This window comes from Oxyura jamaicensis, chromosome 8 (assembly GCF_011077185.1).
Source record: "Oxyura jamaicensis isolate SHBP4307 breed ruddy duck chromosome 8, BPBGC_Ojam_1.0, whole genome shotgun sequence".
Lineage (NCBI taxonomy): Eukaryota > Metazoa > Chordata > Aves > Anseriformes > Anatidae > Oxyura > Oxyura jamaicensis.
In genome coordinates, this window is record NC_048900.1 from 971,474 (window position 1) to 991,955 (window position 20,482).

The 20,482-nt window shown below is 35.8% G+C and overlaps 1 protein-coding gene across 10 annotated transcripts in view; it reads right to left on the minus strand.

Annotated features, from left to right (window-relative positions):
* Nucleotides 1-20,482, minus strand: part of EVI5 (ecotropic viral integration site 5) — a 65,483-nt gene that overhangs the window by 14,703 nt on the left and 30,298 nt on the right. For 9 of the 10 annotated variants that reach the window (XM_035332806.1, XM_035332804.1, XM_035332802.1 and 6 more), the window contains 2 exons: nt 17,907-18,002; nt 6,638-6,733 (listed from right to left, as the gene is read on the minus strand). In XM_035332806.1, the coding sequence (XP_035188697.1) occupies nt 6,638-6,733; nt 17,907-18,002 (192 nt within the window). The remainder of the gene's footprint in view (nt 1-6,637; nt 6,734-17,906; nt 18,003-20,482) is intronic. The other variant, XM_035332801.1, reaches the window with a different exon arrangement.

The window sequence follows — 20,482 nt, forward strand, 5'->3', positions numbered from 1 at the left end:
CAGTTCTAATGAAATAAGTTACATATTTCTTTCCAAGATCTAAATGCTGATAAGTCTGATCTTGTCTCATTAACTCATATGATTTGATGCATGCAAGTCACTGCTTTATAAATATGTCTTCAGTGAAGAACTTTGTTTCTGATAGTTTGAACTAGAATTCATTTCTCACAGTTAATCCTTCTATGTCCATCACCCAAAGCTACATATAACCTTTAAAGCTCTGAATGGGTGGAAGACATGTCCACATTGCAGTCACTTATGACAGCAAAGCAGTACAGGCACATCCAAATTGAGGAGCTGGATGACAGTAGCCTAAGTACAGCAGAATAAAGCTCAGTTATTTACCCTGCTTCTGAATGCAGTCTAGTGGTGTTTCAGATTACAGAGCATTTGATTTGCTAAGCATTGAATTTGACTCAGAGATGACCTAATAACAAAATGAAGAGGAAAGGAATAATGCTCCCTGCTGGCATGCCACCACCAAAGCCAGATGCTATTGTTGAGAGAATCAGGAGCTAGGAATGCTGTTATGAGTGATCTCATGCAACTCAAGTGGCCACAAACAGCAGTGTCATTTTGTGCTCACCCATGGTTGACACAGTCATCATTTAGTTACTTGTACAGCTTGTACAAAGACTAAACTGTGCTTGGGATCAGAACCACTCAGCATACCATGCTGATTTAAGATTAACCTCTAAAATAAAAATAAGGAAGAAATAAATGAGCACTTTTTAAGCAGAGCTTACCTACAAATTCACGGTATTTAAGACCAAAGGAACTGTTAAAATGTGGTTTAAACTTTCCTCCTGCAAATGACAGCACACTGAATTCTGCTTGGTTGTTGTATTATGTGGCCTGTACATGTTTTCTTCATCCTTCACACTGATGGCTAGAGTTTACTTTCCCTTCTCCATTTTAGTTTCAGCAGTGGTAAGTCTAGAAAACTACCTTAAGTTGCAAAATGTAGCTTTAACTCAGCTTTAGCCATATTACCAATTACTCCTGTGGTCATATCTTATGCATTATTTATCCTCAAAGTCATTACCTAAAGTGTCTTGAATTTTATTACATAAGCAAAATCTTTTAAAAGCATAGTATTTAACCCCCAACTTTTATATCTCTTTTCATTAAGCCAATCTTAAAATGTAAGTTCACCAGGAACAAGATCAGACCATGAGATAACACCTGTATCAGAATCTTACTGACTGCATTAGGTTCTTACAACATAGTATCAGATCCATTCCTAGATAAAACTCTGTATGTGGGAATGGAAAGTGGGAATGGAAAGGTAGTAAACTAGTGGTCACTACTTCTTTGAGAAGCCATCAAGTTTGAGATACTAAAAGTAAGAAATATAAAAAACACAAACATAACCCTTTTTCTGCATTGTCAATACGCAAGAATTTAATCACCAGAATTTCCCTTGAAGTTACATTATAGCCTTCTAAAAACCTCAAAAAATCATTCTGGAAAATAATGCTCTAGCTACATCTGTCATCTTCTTTTCCATCAGCCACGCTGTTAACGAGGGCAGTTTGCAGAGGGTTTTCTAACCTCTTGAATACTTGACCTTTGTGGCACACTAATATCAGGATTTTGTTTTTCATTCAAACACCAAAAACATATGCATAAGATCTTTATATTTGAGAGCTATCTCATCCTTCGTTCCTCTCAAAATATTTCAAGCATTTATTTGTTAAAAGCATATATGATTACAGAATAACAGCTAGGGCAAAACTAGCTCCATATCCTGTCTCTGATATTGGTCAATAGCAAATGCCCGAGAAAGAATATAAGAGGCAAACAGCAGTATTTTCCCAGAACGTTCTCCCTGGCCTTTAGCAAGTCGCTCATTTTTCAGTGATACAAGTGGCATCTATGCAACTTCAGGAATGTATGCCTGCCCCCATTTCACTTGAGGATCTTGATTTTTGCACTGGAGAGAAGTGAGTAAATGTTCCTTATTCATCAACTATCAGATCCCTGAAGTATTGATAAGTGTGAAAAATGGTTTTAAATATCAGATATAATCCTGCCTTCTGTGGACAGCAAATTAAAGCAGCTAGGCAGCTTAAGTGAAATCAGGAAAACGTTTAAATTGAGTCTATTTCAGCCCTAAACTTATACTGCAATGTACAATAAATACAAAGCGTGTTGGAACTGCAGTAAGAAAAATGAAGTAAGCAAAATTGGCACCTTAGAAGTGAAATTTCAAACACTCTAGTAGCTGGAGGATCCACTGAATGCCTACTTTTTTGAAAACTGAAATTGGAGCTTGCCTGGACAATGACAATTTCCATTGGCAACTAAGAAGATCTCATGATTATTCATCCCTTAGACATACAGTGCCATTCCATTGTTCTTGCATGCTTTGAGTTTAATACTCTTTTCAATGATTCTCAAATATCAAGGAAGAACACATTCTGAGTGAAAGCAGCAGTAAGTTTCTGTGTGCTGCTGTTCCTCCTTCATAAAGCTATCCCCCAGTGCATATGTACAACATGCAGTAGTGACAGCATGGAATAATGTTCTACAATCCCAAATCATAGAGGCTACGTGCTTTATTGTATTTGAATACATACTAGGAAGAATTTAGCTTATTATGAAAATTGTGCTAAGATTAAAGACTTAAAAAGGAAACTGAAATTTAACAGCAAAACAAACTCATTAGAACATACCAAGAGACACAAAAGTCAGCTAGCAGTATGACAAGGACAAGTTTTTACGCAGTTTTGCTTTGAATACAATTTAACCTTAAGCACTTCAGTCCTAAATCACAAAGTCTGTAAGACTGGAAACCACTTGCTTCTCTCTCCAAAGGTGTCTTGTGGTCTGCCAGTGTAGCCTGTGGGTAAGCATGTCAATTCTAATCTTTTGTACCACTCCTGTAATCTAGGTAACACATATGAGCCTTGCAACATCCAACAGGAAGCAAAGACAGCTGCTGTGTAATATATATGAAGTACTGCATGTACAAAGGGGTAGCATATGAAATACAGAACTTAAGTAATTTATAAATCATTTAATTTCATTCAGTTTGAATTAAAAGTAAAAAAAAGTGGCAAACTATAAAGTACCTCCTCCCTTTTCTTCCTCCCAGTATGTGATTTATGTTGAAATGAACAAGAACTAGTTTATGATTTATTTCAGTTTTCCTTAAGCTCTTTACTTAATGGAAATTCAAAGCAGCTCAACATTTCCATGTATTTTTCCCCCCACAAACATTAACTGTTCATTTCCGTGCTACCTGCTGAAGTGAGACAGTTTCTTGAATAGTGAAAACATTTCACAGAAGATGCTTTTACATACCTTAGAGTCTAATCAAAGGAAACTTCACTGAAATACAAGCACTCAGTACACAATCTGACAATACGTAACCCGTTACAAATCTTGCAGTGCCTGTAAACTTATGTCATTAACATTACATCATTTAGAGCAGGTTAAATTGTAAGGTCAAATGACACTCATCTGATCTGACTTCTGTGCCAAAGACAGGGGAACCAAGCTTACTGGTTACTTTATGACAAGTAATAAAGCTGCTTCACAGGAACTACAGCCTGTCAGAGCTCAGAAAAGGCAGGCCAAAATGAATTATGTAGATGGCAACAAAAGGCAGAGGATTGGAAATAAAAATAAAATTTATAATCTTACATTATGTGCACAGAGTTCTGATAACGTAGCTGATTTGGGTTACTTCTCTCACCTATTCCAGTATGGTAACTGAAATTTGGGTGTCAACTTTTTTCCATTACAAAGTCAAGATGTGCCACATCCGCAGCAGCCTGTTGCTCCTGCTCTGTAGTAGCACACCCACAACCCAACTTTTCACTGGGAGGATTCAGCTTGAGGCCCCAGGCAGCATTAATAACCAACTCCTGCTGCCCCACTTGCTGGTGTTTCTTACTGGAGACCTTCCACTGGCATGATCGCATCACAGGATGGAATTAGAGTATCTCACTACTCCAGGTTCCACTGATAATAGGGACACATGCACTCGTTTCTGGCCAAAGACACAAAAGTGTTTGTCAGAAGGCTAATATGGACTTCATTCCAATTACTTGTATTCATTCAATACATGATTTTTCATTTTGTTCCAGCCTTCAGATTGAGAATCTGCAATTTTTCTGATGTAAGCTTCTGTAAGAATTCAGTGCTGCTAGAAGCGTTTGGCAAGGAAGAGTGTTCAATAAGCAGAATCATCAGTAAGTATCCTGGCATCGCCAAGAACCTTGTGTCACTTCACCCAGCTATAACTTTTGCATTAATTGGTGTCCAGTTTAAAGCTCTGCAGGTAAAATATATGAAGTGTTAAGTTCATACAGTCACTAAGAACTATATTGCTTTACCAGTGCCTTTTACCTTTAGCCAGCTAGGAGCTATCACCATGTCTTCAGGAAGATGAATTTGCAGAGTTGTTTTTTTTTTTTTTCCCCCAGCTTTTGCAAAAGTAGAAAAAAAAAGCAGCCAAGTATGGTCATTAATAGAGCTACACATGAAGACATTTCAGTGCAGATTTAATTTAGTTTATTTTAATTGGTATTGACTGAAGTATACTAGTCCTAGCATTTAGCAGTTGAGAGCAAACATTTTTGCCTCTTCTTATTGCCAGTTAAATTTTGCTTTTCCAGAAAACACTGCAAATGAAGTTCTTCACTTAGCAGCTATGTTGAAGATTTCATTAGAATCAACCTACCCATAAATACTACCTACATTTCAGACTTAATCTTACATTATCATAAAAATCAGCCCAGTGGGTTATGCTCAAAATAAAGCCTTAAGTATTACTTTCCCTCCATAAAGCCTGATTGTGTCTGAAGTGTTACTTTCCCTCTAAATTTTCTATTTAAATACTAGACAACTAGAGATATTAAAGTACAGGGAAAAAAAGTGATTAGTAAACAAGGACTTCCAGGATTTAAAAAAAAACACTGTAAGGATGCATTCAGAGATGCTATCAGCTTATAACTTGTTTAGTATATAAGGGTTTCTTGCTGCTGTTTCTATATATTCTAGAATGAGATATTTTGTTCCTATAATTTAATTTCCAAACTAGGTAAGCAGTAAGCCATAATAAAGTGCACCTCTGGGAGAGAAGTGCTCTTCTACATGGAATTATGTGAACTTTGTAGAGATTTGTATACTCCCTAGCTGGCCTTTTCCTTTAAGCAAACAGAAATGCTATTAAAGATTTGTCCAGACTTAACTGTTTAGGAATCACTAGAATGACTCAATCATCATAGTTCTCTCAGCTAACAAATATAACCTTCCTTTCAACCTGTTCACAATAAAAACAAACAACTGTTTGCCTTCCTGAAAACACTGTTGCTCAGACAGGCATATGACAATTGCTCGTATACAGAAAATTATGCAACATCTTTCCAACAGTAACCCTACTTTTTCTCCAAAACTTTTTTTTAATCTTTTAAACTTACACTGAGCAGAACCAGTACAGTTTTTTTTTTTTTTTTTTTTTTCCCCACAATGCATCTGGCTTTCTGGGAATTCTACAAGCAACTTTCTCATACAAAGCAAGCTAGTTATAGTCCTTTAATGGAAAATGCCAGGTTATTGATTTTTAAATTTATTTTTTAAGTAAGCTTAGTGATAAGTAGAGGTGCTGGACTGATGGCCCTAGAGACCTAGAGATCTTTTATCTATGGAAGAGACAGCATTCCAAGAGCCATTGCTATATTATAACTCTCAAGGGATGGGTCCTAAGAGTCTGAATCTACTAGGGTTGTTACAAAAACACTAACTACACTTAAAGAAGGGACGTGCTTATTTCACAAAACCAAAAAGGCAAACAAAACTAATAGGTTATATTTATCTACAATACTACAACTTTAAGCTACACTATCAGAGCTGTCTATTAGAATGCATACAGAAGTATACTAAAATGCAAAGATGACTGGGCATTTTGCACATAACAGTGTTAAGTAAAGACATTTCTTCACGACATAGGACAAACTGAAATGAGCCAGTGAGCACAGCAGTTACACAAGCCATTTCGGTTTCAAGACCTTCTGATCTTTTTAACTAAGAGACAGTTACTACAACTATTAAAGCAAGGAAGTCTGAAGACAAATTTCATAGGCTAAAGGTTTTGGCAGTTTAAAACTTAATCTGTTAACTGATATTAAGCAAGCATCCTTCTTCTTTTTAAGCAATCTCGGTACGCTACCACATAAAATTCATCCTCACAATAGCAAGTACCAAAAGAGATCTCCACAGACTCTTCAGCTTCATTGTACAAATGAAGTTTAGTTTCTAACTGAATTATCCTCAAAAGATGTAACAAATAAAGACAAAGGGGCTTATTTTCATGCACATAGCTCTGAATGCAACAAATAAACACAGCACAATGTATGATCAACTCATGAAATTAAGGAGAGAACAGGATGGAACATGCTGGTCTCACTTAATGTGAAATCGTATAATTAAGGAGATTTTTCTTCTCTTACATCCCAGAATACAAGGGCAAGACTGACATACAAAAGTTAATTTCATTCATTTAAAATAATTTACATTGGCAAAATCAGGTTCTGAAGCTATAATAGCTACTAGAAAAGCAAGACTTACTACATTTAAAATATGACAAAATGTGCAAGTGATCAGACATTAGAATTTTATCACTTACCTCATGATGCAGCTCAGCTATCTGATCTTTCAGTTCTCTGATATATTGGTTAGAATCTGAATTATTAAGCTGTCCTTGAATTTTTCCTTCTTCTTTCTGTTTTGATTTAAAAAAAAATCTTACTCACAGATATGGTATATTAAAATTCTATTTTAACTGCTTGCTTACTTTTGTCATGTACAGACAACATTCACACACACACACAAACCATCCAGCATTTTGCATCTGGTTGAAGTTATCAGCAGGGGTAAGTAGTTCAGACCAAGCTGATCCCCTGGGAAACACTGTATGAAAAGGGCTTCCCCCCAAGTAAAACAGTATTTATTGTGTAGGAACCCCAGAGAGAAAAAGCAAAGAAAGAAAGGTCCTTTAATACCAATGCTGTAAGAGGTACAATGACAAACTGGCAAGTAAAAAAAGTCAGATGAAAGTTTGTCAACCTAATATAGCTCTTAAGTGCCAACGACATCTTTTTGAGCATCTTGAAACGTGAAAGCCTGCAACACTTTCAGCTTGTCTCTAAAGGGAATCCTAATGTGACTAAGCCAAATTCTTGGCAGATCTCAGAAAAATAACCACCTGCTGCAGAGAACTCTTTTCTGAAAGCAGCTTATGTCTTCACTTTGCTAGGTACAAGTCAACAGCTGTAGATATGTTGTAGTGTCTCCCTCTACCCTCCAATGAGGAATTTCCAAAGCAGCTATCAACTTTGGAAGGTAGAAGCACCTTGATTTTATGCAAGTTTTTAACTTGACTGTAAATCACATAGAACCAGAAATCTGTAACAAGAAAATGTGGCTTATCTACCTGTAGCTAGTTTTGCTAAACCTCTACATATGCTTGAAGAAAGAAAAAAATCAACTTCAACAGGCAAGCTTGAAGTTACTTGCAAACAGAACTTAAATACCTTGTAGAATGAGAGGTGTCAACTATTCTTCTAAATACAAAGCAAAAAGCTTTAACAGATAGCTTTCCCTCAAACAGCACCAGGACACATATGTACCAGGACAGTATTTTGCATTCCAAACTCTTTTTGCTGAGTGAAGAGAACAACCCTGCATAGTCTCAGTGTTGGCAAACTCAAAGCAATTTCTCTTTCAGAGATGTTTTTTTCTTGCAGACTACACATTACTAGAATGACTTTCTGATACTCACTGTTAATTCACATACGCACTATTACTCCATATTGTAAATTAACTGCACATCAAACTTAGTTTCCTAGCCAATCCATGGCTCAAATTTACAAAAAAAGTAGCAAGTATTATCATTTTTTTCCATGCCAAATAAACAACAACAAAAAAGCAAACAAAACTTATCTCCCTTTACCATTGGTACTGAGAAATCCAAACAGAAGCAGAAGCAACAAAACTTGCAGACCAAAAATAATGCAGTTTACATTCATACACAGAAAAAGTTTCATTGGTGTTAAGATTCCAGACAAGGATCGTATCTCTTGCGACAGCAGAAACGTACGTGGGAGAAACATTAATCTAAAGCCTTTATCTCCATTTCAAATGGACTTTACCATTTTAGCCTCTGGTACCTTGGATTCCAAATCATGATGTAACCATAAAATACTGTATCATAAAGCAAAGGTAAAGCTGGATTTTTACCATAAATTTAAGACAGGTGACATAACCCTTTTTTAAAAAGTAAATACCTGTGTTTACATTGGAATCGAGTGCACAGGAAGACACAAAACAGGCATTTTCCGATTAAATCGGAATAAACAGAGACAATGAAAGTTATTAGCTTAAATTCAACACTGCACAAATAGCTGAAAACTGCTACTGTATACTATGTAGAGTATATATGCTATTGGGAATTATATATTATCATTACATTTAAATGCTTTTTATCCCAAATATTACCGTAAAGTTAACACAGATATCACAGAATAACTTGGCATTAAGTTTGCTCATGGAAGAACAGACTCCACCTCCAGTCAGTTTAAACTGACTTAAGCTGAATGTCAGCATCAGCCTGGCTTGCAAGGTCCTCATTACTAGTGGAGGACAAGGAAGGTTTCAGTTTTCCTTTCAGAACAGAAATTTCCTTACAGATTTTGTAGAGCTGACAACTCATCAAGAAGTATTTAGCACAAAAAAGGAACCCTACAATGTGATTTTCTACAAATACATTTTTCAAAGAAAACTCATGCTGTAACTTCCTCTTGCAGTATTCAAAATACTAGAGGTCAGAAGCTGATCCTTTTCACTAGGTGTAGGAAAAAAAAAAAAAAAAAAAGAAATATGTTTCTAGTTCTAATTATTTAAGACCATGTTCTATACACTACAAAATGTATTTACAGTGGGTAAATTGAATGGGTGCTACATAAATTTTAGGACAAGGTATTAATCTTCTCAGCTGTTGTCCATCTCTCTAAGCAAAGATGTATATATGCACACACACACTTTTTAAAAACCTATTTTAAAATTGCTGCTGTTAAACTAGGTTTGTTGTTTGTGTCATTGGTTATTTCAAACACACTCATGCAGCTGCGTTAGCAAACCCCTGGAAGACATGCAGGCAGCAGACATAGCATTAAAATCAGATATGTAGACAGATGAAATTTTACATCTTTCAGATGAATCAAAACATTTTAAGAAGTTTTATGTCAGAAAATGTTTTTTGTTATCCATAATTCTTTACTGTAAAAAGTAAAAAAAACTGTAAAAGTAAAAAAAAACTGTAAAAGATGTTTCTCACCAATATTTTCATATAATAAAAATATATATGTAAAACTGTTGCATTTTCCAATTATTTTATATTTGCATTAAGTTCATACTACTTGCTAGCAATTTTCAGCTTCTGCTGAGCATTTGGTAATTAAAGGCAAGCTTTATTTTGAACAGCTTCAATTCAATAGTAACATTCTTTAACACTAGTTTTTTTTAGAGCAGTTGACAGACATCAAAACCAAAACCTGATGGCAGGAAACTTTCAACATGTGCAGTTCCTTTTACTACTCTAGAAAACAATAGGAACAGCTTTCCCTACTTTTTTTTTTTTTAATGTCACAAAGAAAGAATACTTCCTTCCCAAAATTCTGTCGTTCTAGATTTGCTTCTCAACCTACGCTAGGTTATATGACACAGTACTATGTATTGTTTCTTTTTATGGTAATTGTGAAATAAGAACTTAATGTTGTTATAAAACGATTTTGGTATCATCCTAGAGTCACTTTTTAAGGAGTACTGTCAGTGTGTGCATATCTTGAAATAGTGAAAACTACCACCACAGTAAAACAAACCCCAAGTTCTGTCCCCATGTAGGTCAGATTCCCATTTGTACACCATAATTCTGGATGACGTTAGCTGTGCTTTGATGCTATGTGCCACTGCAACTGCTGGAAACTCCAGACAGTAAGCATATCCATGCTCCAAATATTTGTCTCACAAAAGGAAGCTGCAGAAAGGATTTTTAAGTTCATGTTTCATTTAGTGGCTTATTAAGCTTGAGCTGTTTCAGCTTAGCTTTTTCAGCCTCGAATGTAACACCATATTATGCAGAAATAATTTCTGACTCTTCAAATTGATCTAGTCTTGTGGCATGCTGCAACTGATGGTTATTGTTTGTTCTCAGCTCTGAATCTGAATTAAACTTGGCCTGAAGTAGAGGGACAAGGAATTAGCTAGGTTGCAAATGACATAGAAGTGGGAAAGAAACTGAGAAGTGAAGATATAACAAGTACTGAATAGAACTGAAACATGTGTAAGGACTTTAGACAGTAATACTGATGAATTCTTGTACATTTCATCCTCAACCTATTATTTGCAGGATAAGGTTGTTGCAATTAGTTATGGTTGTTGATATACTGCAGGGTAACTGAAGATAATATTTTTTGAGGAATAGCTATAGCCCTCTATCACTCATTTTTCTACAGAAATTATTTTTTTTACATTTTTTTTCTGTTCTGCTGCTGCCAGACTTATTTCACTTCCAGATAGCAAAACTAGTCTGTTCTTTATAGGGTTGCTTCTCCTCCTGAGATACCAGGAGGAAGGAATATTGAGAGTATTCAGACAGGCAGAAATCAATCTTATGTGGATTAAGTCTTCTCTTGCTTCAGTCATTTCAGCCTAGGAACTGGTGTGGCAGATGGAAGCTCATCTACTGAGCTTCTATTTCAGGAGTAACTTGAGATGGGGAACAAAGAGCTACATGCCCAAAGAACAGAGCCTGGACTCTCCATAGTCCAGCCCCAGCAGCCTAGAAGGTCTGAGCCTACATTCAGAACATTTTTAATACTCTTCTTCCTTGTCAATCCTATTATTATTACTAGTTTCTAGCTTCAAGCCTCAAGCCATGTGGATGTGCTGGAAAATGCGTCTTTTAGGATGGATAGATTCAGCAAGTCTTCCACAGCAAAAAAATAAAATCCATCTTAACAGTCTTGAATACCAAGGGTGGACATAAAGGACATAAAACCTGTCTCATATAAAGACAGGTAATACAATATAAGGGTTTGTTTCCATTAAATCACCTTTTTATATGTTCTGGCTGTAAACTGCCTTATCCTCCTCATTTACCAGACAGTTCCACAGAAAAGAAAAATTAAACTGCTTTTATGTAGGTTGAGTTAATTAAATGCTTCCTATACATAGCATTTACTTCAGTAGGTACCATGCATTTTGCTCTGCATTAGTTTTATACTGTGCTTGAGTTGTTTTATATTTCTGAAAAAACACTCAAACTGGACTGGTTCAAAAGTGAATGTTTACTTACACCTTAACAAGCCTTTAGGGTATTAACATCACAACTTTTAGAAGGAAATAACATAAGCAATTACTAATCTCTCTTCATAGGGGTTTAAAAAAAATCTAAGACTGCACACATAGGATGTGGTTTTTTTTTTTTTTTTTTTTTTTTTAAGTGGAGCATTATTACAGAAAATCTGTGGTATTTGGGGAGGTCACGACACGAAGAAGAATGCCTGGTCTCTAGGCAAATAATAGTAATTTTAAGTTTAAAACAAACATACTTCAAGCTAGGTAACACATCAAGAAGAAAAAGTCAAAGTAACCAAAAGAGAAAAAAAAAAATTAAAGCAAGGCAACTCTGTAATCAAGGAATTTTTGTTTAAAAACCCAGTCATACGAATGAATTTTCACATAAATTTCCGAGATATTGCTTCTGCGTACTGGCACCAATGCATTGCCTACCTTCCCTTTCCAGGAAGGTTTTTAGAAAAGTTAAAAAAGTAATACCTGTTGGTGCTACATAACATAATTTGAGGGCCATCATCTCAAGTTTTCTACTTTTGAACATGACTTATTGTCCCCCTCAGACTTTTTGTCTCTTTCAACTGACGGGCTCCACCAGGACTAACAGGGTTAGAAATCCCTGTACCAGGGAAAAACTCCCTGGTTTGCTCAATGTAATTTGCTCATTGTAATTTGCTCAAGGCAAAGTTACAATGCAAACAGCCAACATGCAATCCAGCCTCTGGCCTGAGAGGTTGTACAGCGAGGGAGCAGCACAAGCAGTGGAGGAGCAGGAAATGAGCCCTGCAGATCAAAAAAGCAACTGCTAAAACAGAAGTCACTTAGGCCCCTTCAGTTGTGGAAGCTCTCACCTCCCTCACACTGCTCTGAAGTTTGAGAGTACTTGTCTTCATACCAAGATCTATACCAAGAGCTCCTTAGACAAAAAGTCTGTTCCTCAAAAATTTGCTTTTTAGCTTGACGAAAAGTTCTGCCCACAAGAAATTATCAGTTGAGATACATGGCTGTAATATCAGACGTAATCCTCCTGTCTGGCTTTTTAAGAGAAAAGCATCATTACTATACCTTCCCAAGCAGCAGCAGCAAGTTCTCCAGAAGCACATTAACCTGCAGTCTGAGAACTACAGAGTATGTGGAGAGCCTCCAGCCTTAATCAGCCCAGAACCAGGGTTCACTGCTGGCAAAAGCAGCACAGGGACACAGTGCTAGTATTAAATACCTGAAACTATTACTGTATAGTATCCTCCACAAAAATCAAGTACAGTAATAGTCATTAAAAGAAGTTTAAATTAAATCCACTGAGAACACCTGGAACACATTGGAGGCTTTATGTCTGTAGTCACAGGTGCTTCATCCCAAGAGAATTGCAAGATTAAAATTTTCTAAAATATTCTTGATGAACACAGTAGGAAAATACATGTCAACAAGAAGTTAGACTATTTAAATTAGATAAAGGCATGTTTTCACATTAATAACTATGAACTTAAATACAGAAAAACAAAACCAATAGTTTTATTGGCAGTCAAAATGAAGGGACACCAGACAGATACCATTCCTCAGACAACAGTGTATCTATCAGCTTTACTAAAGATGTATAAAAGGGAGGATATTTCCCTCCTTTTTTTTTTTTTTTTTCCTGACTTAAAAATATTTACTTAGTACCAATCTGCCTCAGCCTCTTTTCAGGGCAGGCACTCTGTGGCAAGACAGCATTAAAAAATGTAAATGAAGTTTATTCAGAAGGGTAAATGTGGTAACTAGTGTCCTTTCAGTGACTTTACAGTGACTCATTCTAGACTTTCAAAAAACACATCACTAACATCACACACCACTATTGATAAGAGTAAAAAAAGTTTCCTGTAATTTGAAAAGATGGAAACAATTTCTTTACTCAACAGTTAGTACTTGGAAAAGTTATTAAACAGAGGTCATAGAAAGGCTTCATACTAGCAAAACAGTGCTAAGAGTTTAAACTGTGGGGGAGAGAACTAGCACAATCATGGATTTCCTTTACAGTCGCTCTTAAAGCAGCTTTGACATGGTTAAAGATAGGGTACGTGTGACAATTCTCTGAATCTGCCAGGAAACACACCAAGAAGGAAGTGATGTTACCCCCTGTCCAGATCAACCTAACCAACAGAAGAATGAACTCTATTAGACAGTTTCCCCTTTAAGATTACTCAGATGTAAAAAGTTTTCTATATTACAAATGTGCTCTGTACCTCCTCATCCCAATCCAGACACTGACTGTTTCAAGAGGATAGCTGCAGGTCACCAGCTGGAATGGAAATGGAGAGCAAGGGATTAAGATGCAGAGCAAAGTCTGCAGCAGCCGCAGCTCTGCTTCCTCAGTCTGTCTATGCTTCACTGGCACAGTGCTCCTTACCTTGGCCAGCTGACTAACACTAACTGCAGCTTTTAACTACTATTTATTTAACTCTGCCTGAATTTCTCTAAAGCCTCCCTCCCCCCCCTTAGCCCATCCTGCCTTCAACTACAAGGAAAGCTTAAAAAAAAAAAAAAACACACCCAACCAAAAGAAAACCTCGGTAGTGCTGAGTGACCAACAGGACCGCTGATACATGATCAGGAGGAACTCTTGCTATTAGACCAAAACTGTAGTTAAGCTTGGTAGACTGTTCTCTTGGCAGTTTTAATAAAGCACTGCACAAACTAATAGCATGCTAAAGGCTGACATTAGGACATTAAATGCTATAAGGACATTTGAAGCTATCAGTCCAGATCAAGTGAAAACAAAAAAGATGAATTGAGGAAGCAAACCCAGCATTTTACTGATTGACTATAGGAGTAAAGGGAGACAATATCCATTCCTTGTCCTAGCTATCTACTAAATCTTACACAAGAATGAGATAAAAGGGGTCAGAGGATACATAGTTTGGCCAAAATAAGTCAGTTATAAGACGGGAGACTAACTTTTGGAAGAAAGTGAAACATCAGATGAGGAGAAAAGCTTTTCACCAGCACAGAGGTACAAAAACCTGCAGCCCAGTCATCCAAAAATCCTTTAGTTGTTAATGATTTGGTTAAGTGCCCTGTTCAAAATTCAGAAGCCTGCTAAGTACTTCAAGTGATACTTGCTTCGCAAGGGTTTTATGAGCTGAACTAGTGAGGGGAAAAAACAAGAGAGCAGAGGACAAAACAAGAGCAGATGGAGTACACCTTTGATTGTATACGACTTCAGGGTTTTTACTTTGTCACTTCTGTGGCTTAGGCATATGCAACCAATTAAACTTCAGTAACACTTAAGTTCTGTGTCATTTTCATTAAGGAATGCAGACTTGTTTAAGAACATCCATCATGCATTGGATTATTTTTTGCACTTCAAAACACAGAAGTGTAAAGGGTCAGCATCAGGAACTGAATGCCTCACAAAAATGAAGTGACATTCAGAATCTATAAAAACTTCCTAATACCATAATAAATTGACATCTTGCTATAAAATTACATCTACTAGTAAGTGATAGAACTACCTCCTTCACCCTCTGTCATTATTACTAACCAAAACTGCAAGTGACCCAGAAACTGTGATTTAAATCTAGCATTTGTGTATGTAACGTCAGATCAGTTCTTATGTGGGAGTAGTGATACTCCGTGTTAGAGAGTTAATGCCAGTGTCTTGCACCTACACCTACATGAACATTTAAAAGAAAACCACGATTTAGGTAAAGCATTTTTATGGACCATATGGACCTTGCACTGAATCCCTAGATTTTCCCCTTGCTTCTCATAAAAGCAGCTTTTTTTTTTTTTTTTTTTTTTCCAGGGGAATGGTGTGTGTTAACTTCCTCCCTTCACCGTTATCAGCTTTGAAACAATAATCCCAGATAGACCTATTTATGATGCTCCGTATTAAGCATGATTACTTTGAGAGAAACCTACACACTAAAGACTAGTCACATGCACTTTATGGTCTTAAATATTGTATTTCAAATCATTAAGGCAAGCCCAGATTAAAAGGCCCTCCACTCTTCACATCAGACCACAGCATCCCAGTAGCAAGCTGATCTGAAGAAAATGGAAGGAAGCTCTTTCTCTGAGAAAGGAGTTCTCTAGTATCTCATCCCTCTGCCTAGACAAACAGCTTCCTTAAAAAGCAGGTATTTTTTTTATTACTTTATTTTTTATTTTTTAACTGAAGCTCTAATATTAATTGCATGTTTTAGTTTACTCCTTTGGAAATTACGGCTTTCCAAATCCATCAGTATTTTTGTTGCAAATGTTTCAGAAGCCTTTGAGCCCAAGTACCGAAAAAGAAATTTTGATCTTAAGTTTCCTATTTGCTGACAATAAACACGCTGGTCAAATACCTATTTGCTTACAGAATCTTACACACTGAAAGAGTTGTCACAGCCCCATACAAACATTTAAAATCAAGTCTGGAGTATCACACTTACTTCAACTAAATCACTTTTGTTTTAAATGTTCGTATACAGTTAACACTCCAAACATGTATTTCACAACTGAACAAGCTATACTTCAGACTAGTGTAAGTTCAAATACCTAACGTGGGAACTCATTAAAAGTATGAACCACTGACTTCATGCTCCAGACTGTACAGAGAGTAGAGCCATTCTCATTTATGCAGAAATAAAAGAATCTTACTAAGAGGCTGTGGATCAAGAAATCATTAACAGGTAATGATCTAAGAATACCAAAAAGATGAGAACTTCAAATGTACTTTTGTAGGAAATAAAAAACAAGGCAACCTAGAAAATGAGAAAAACGGAAAAACATAACTAAAGATTACATCATGCAAAGTAGTGATTGTGAAAAGGAGCGATGATATGGATAAACAAATGAACATGCAACAGTGTATTTGGATGTATAAGGCAGACTTACAAAACGTATTCCCTTCCTGTATTTACCTTCTTTACCCATCTTATATAAGGTATTATAAAAACGTACACACAATGCTGACACCCATAGCTTAAGCAGAAATACAGAAAGAGAATAGAAGAGCACTATAGAACGATTAGGCACTGATGATTTGATCAGTCAAACCACAGAAAACAACTGTATTTACATTAAAAATACGAATTCTAATGGGGTGACAAAACAGATCATTGTGGGATTCACTGTTTCTTCATTTTGTAGTAACAGAATGAGTGCTTTTTGCGCTACCTGTACTAATGAAACAAAGCAAGATAGCATTTAAAATCTGTTAAAGTAGAAATTACGCAAAATAAGCTACTGACTTCTCACATTCAAAATAACATTATATTTGAAATCAACGTAAACTTTTTAAAATAAATTGCTAACAAAGGAGTAAAAGATTGACCTAAACTCAGCTATTCTCTTGTTATCTTACTAGAAGATAAGTGATTCATATGCAATGCTTACTTAGATAAGTATTTCTAATGCACTGATCACAGCATTATCTAAGCATTATGTGATTAAAATAAGTGATTACTTTATCTTTTAATATATTTGGTGCCTACTGCAGTACAGGAAAAAATATTCAAAGTGAAAAATCTTTATGCAAGCTCCATTAAATTTATTTTACAGTCATTTACATAATACAAGTTGATCTTACAGAAACAACATGAGAACATGTTACTGTACATTTTTCTCATGCTGTTAGCAAAATGGTAACCTAGACTTATGTAGGAATAAAAAACTGTTTTAGGAAGCAAGTTAATTCCATATATGAAGAGTTGAAAAATGTTCAAGTAGTTGGAAATCACAGGTAAAAAGAAAGCTTTGACACTGTACAATGAAGTCATCTTGAAGGGGAGATTTCTAAGGGAAAATAGACACTAGCATTGCCAGTTTTAAAAAAAGTTTTAGAATAAGTCGCTTTAAACTTACAAATAACAACCAAGAAAAACTTTACAGATGGACACAGCAAAATTCAGACAGAGGAACGGTGTAAGAGTATATATGAAGAATAGTCTATCCATCATAATTTCTCAAAGGAAAAAAATAGAAAAAGCAATCACTTCCATAAGTGGTTCTCTCATCAAGGGAGCAGTGAGTTCATGGGACTATAAAAGCTCCAAAAAGAACTGAAAGTGTAAGGAACAGCACAGGGGCTAAAGGATGAACCTTCAGATCCTACAGTGGCAGCATTAAATAACATTTCTGGTTTCAAGATTTAAATAAAAGGAGTAAGTTTTACAACAAATCCACCAACTGATCATAGCAGAAGAGTAAGTGCAGATAAGAATGCCTACTGGAATTAAAACGTGGTCTTTTTTTTAATAGTAATTTTCAATCTAATACAGTGGTAAATATTACTAATTACAAGACAAAAAAACAAATACAGAAGTCAGAGTTTAAAAGTGTTGCCTTACACACACAGCTTGTACAAAAGCAATTACTAACAGCTGACCAGTATGCCCAGAAAATAAGTTTAAGGCCTTTGCTTACAAAGGAGGCACATTTAACAAGATAATATTATCCCACTTGGCAAAGCAATGCCTTGTACACACAGCAAGTTGAAAAGGAAAGAAAGTGGAGGAAGGAAAAAGTACAGAAAGTAATAAGTATCCAGTCACACATTTAATGCTATCACTTATTACCTGGATTTCTAATTCAGCAATATGCTGTTGGAGTTCCGCCACAGCTGCAATGCGGTCTGCCTCACGGAGCCGTACAGCCATCACTTCTTCTTTACTCTGAAAAAAGTAATAAATTAAAGCTAACAAATAATACCAGTTTTAATTGATTAAAAACTGTGTGCTGCATTTACTCAAAATCACATAAATAAAAAACTTATACCAAAGAGTAGCATACCTACTGATAAGGCATATTCTAAAGAATCCACATTAAATTTTAGCCCATAAAATTGTGCAATCACCTACTATCAATTCCAAACTACAATCACCTAATACTCATGAAACTTTCAAAAGTACTGTAGGTCCAAAAATGTCCAGGTCCTAGCAATATACGTCTTGTGTTCCAGAAACATTATTTTTTAAGATAAAGCATTAACATGATTATAACAGACCACCAGGTCATTCTTCCACTTCCAGATTCATTAATAAATAGCAAAACTACATGGAAGTTACTTGTATCATCATCCTTTGAATAAATTTGTCTAAAAATAATAATAAAAAAGCATTTTAGTCCAGCTATCCTAGTCACAGTATACAACAATGATCTGCAAGACAGTTTAGGATAAAAATTCTAATGCCTATAACCTATGATCAGATTCCTGGTATAGGTTTAACAGTGACAGGCAATTCGAGTTTGGATAAGAGAAGGACATTTCCTTATTTCTGTCTGATGTAGCAAGCCCTCAAGACTTGAGAACATAAAACTAAGGTTATGTTGTCACTAGCTTGGTACAACCACATAGGAAGAAGAGGGATAGATACTCAGTCAGCAACACTTCCAGATGGAGTGCAAATTAGTCTGCTTTTGTCCAGAATAGGATCAGGGACACAAACTTATGGCAGACTCGTAGAACTCTGCAAACTGCAGTTGCTGTGAGTTAGTTACAGTACTTAGTTACTTTAATGCGTGCTTTCAACTGATGGTACTGAACTTCATTAGACAGTTTGATTGAGAATTTAACATGCCAAAGTTTATCCATGACAGCTACTTGAAGAGATGTCACTTGTTTTTAAGATTGCTGTAATGAAAATGCATCTTCTGTAGTATCCAATTAACAGCATTTGTAATCAGTTGATTTCATTTCAGAGGAATCTATACTGTGCCAGCCAAAACTTAGCCATTATTGCTAAATTCTGCTGCACGATTGCCCACACAAAGCAAAACCCACAAGTCCACAGGATTGCATGAATTTAACTGAAAGCTAAATGACTCTGACTTAGTTTGACTTGAATATCTGAGATGAGTCAATAGTGTCATTCTAGATGGTGCTGATGGCTTTATCACTGAAACGCGGTATGTTCTCAGTAATTACCACAGAAGTTGATATGAGGAAAGACAAGACTGGGATGAGGGCACAAATCTTATGTTGTAAATTCCTTAACATAACTGACTAGAGATATTAGTGCTATGTTTCAAGAAAGTTTGAAATGAAATTCTTGCTGTAGAAGCAGCATTTAGATTAAAGGAAAGCCATAACACAGGACACAATGACAGGAAGCAATTACTGGATAGGTGGTATGAGATGCACACTTGTTTTAATTTAAGCTATTATTTAAAGAAATATAAGCTCCAGAACTAATACACTAGCTCTTTTTACATAGAAGAACTGAGGAGTTGAAAATACAAATTCTTTTTGATAAACCTCTAAGTAGAAATCTCACTACCTAGCAAAGTTGTAATGACAAAACACTAGATCATGCTTCAGATAATTTGAAATAACAGGGAGGGGAAATAAAGTTTCTAATGGAATCAGGAAAAACAAACTTACCATATTTAAGGAAATGCAAAGTAGAACTTTAAAAAAATATTTATTGCTACAGAAACTTAACGTTTGTCTTCATTCCTCAATGACATTACGTGAAAAATCATTGCGACTTTTCCTGTTGCATCAATGACATATCAAATAGCCTTATTTCAGGTATTTACACAGCAGAAGTGTCTTTTCAATTCAACCTAGCTGCTATTGTCAAGCCAAATCTAAGTCAGTAGCAACAAGCCAAACCTAAGTCAGTAGCAACACTATGTAGTAAAGTGACAGGCACTGAATCTACTTCTAGAAGGGCTGTAGATAAGACAAGTGTTGTTTTTGCTGGACATCAGCCCTTCACACTTGTCGCATGTACATTACATAGTAGTTTATAGTACATAGATACACCGGTTTCTCATACACCCAGTCAATTAAAAAAAAAGGCAGTGATGTCATAAGATTTTGGCTTAGCAAGCATAACAATGCTTCTTTCTACTTCAGTTTTTACTTCAAGTTCACTTAGTCTCATTTTCCTGATAGTGAAATAACCTTAAACAATCATGGGGAGAACGAGGGGAAGGAGTCAGAACAAATCAACAGTCAAAGTATGAGGGCTTTTAATATCCTCTCCTTTTTCATTTAATAGTATATCATCATAGTTTGACATAGAAAAGTTTTTCACAAGTTTGAAATAGCAGTGTTAAATTCAATACTATGTCCTATTTAAGGAGTGGGAGAACAGTTCAACGTGTGTATATTGTTCAACATGGTTTAATTTTTGATTATAGCATT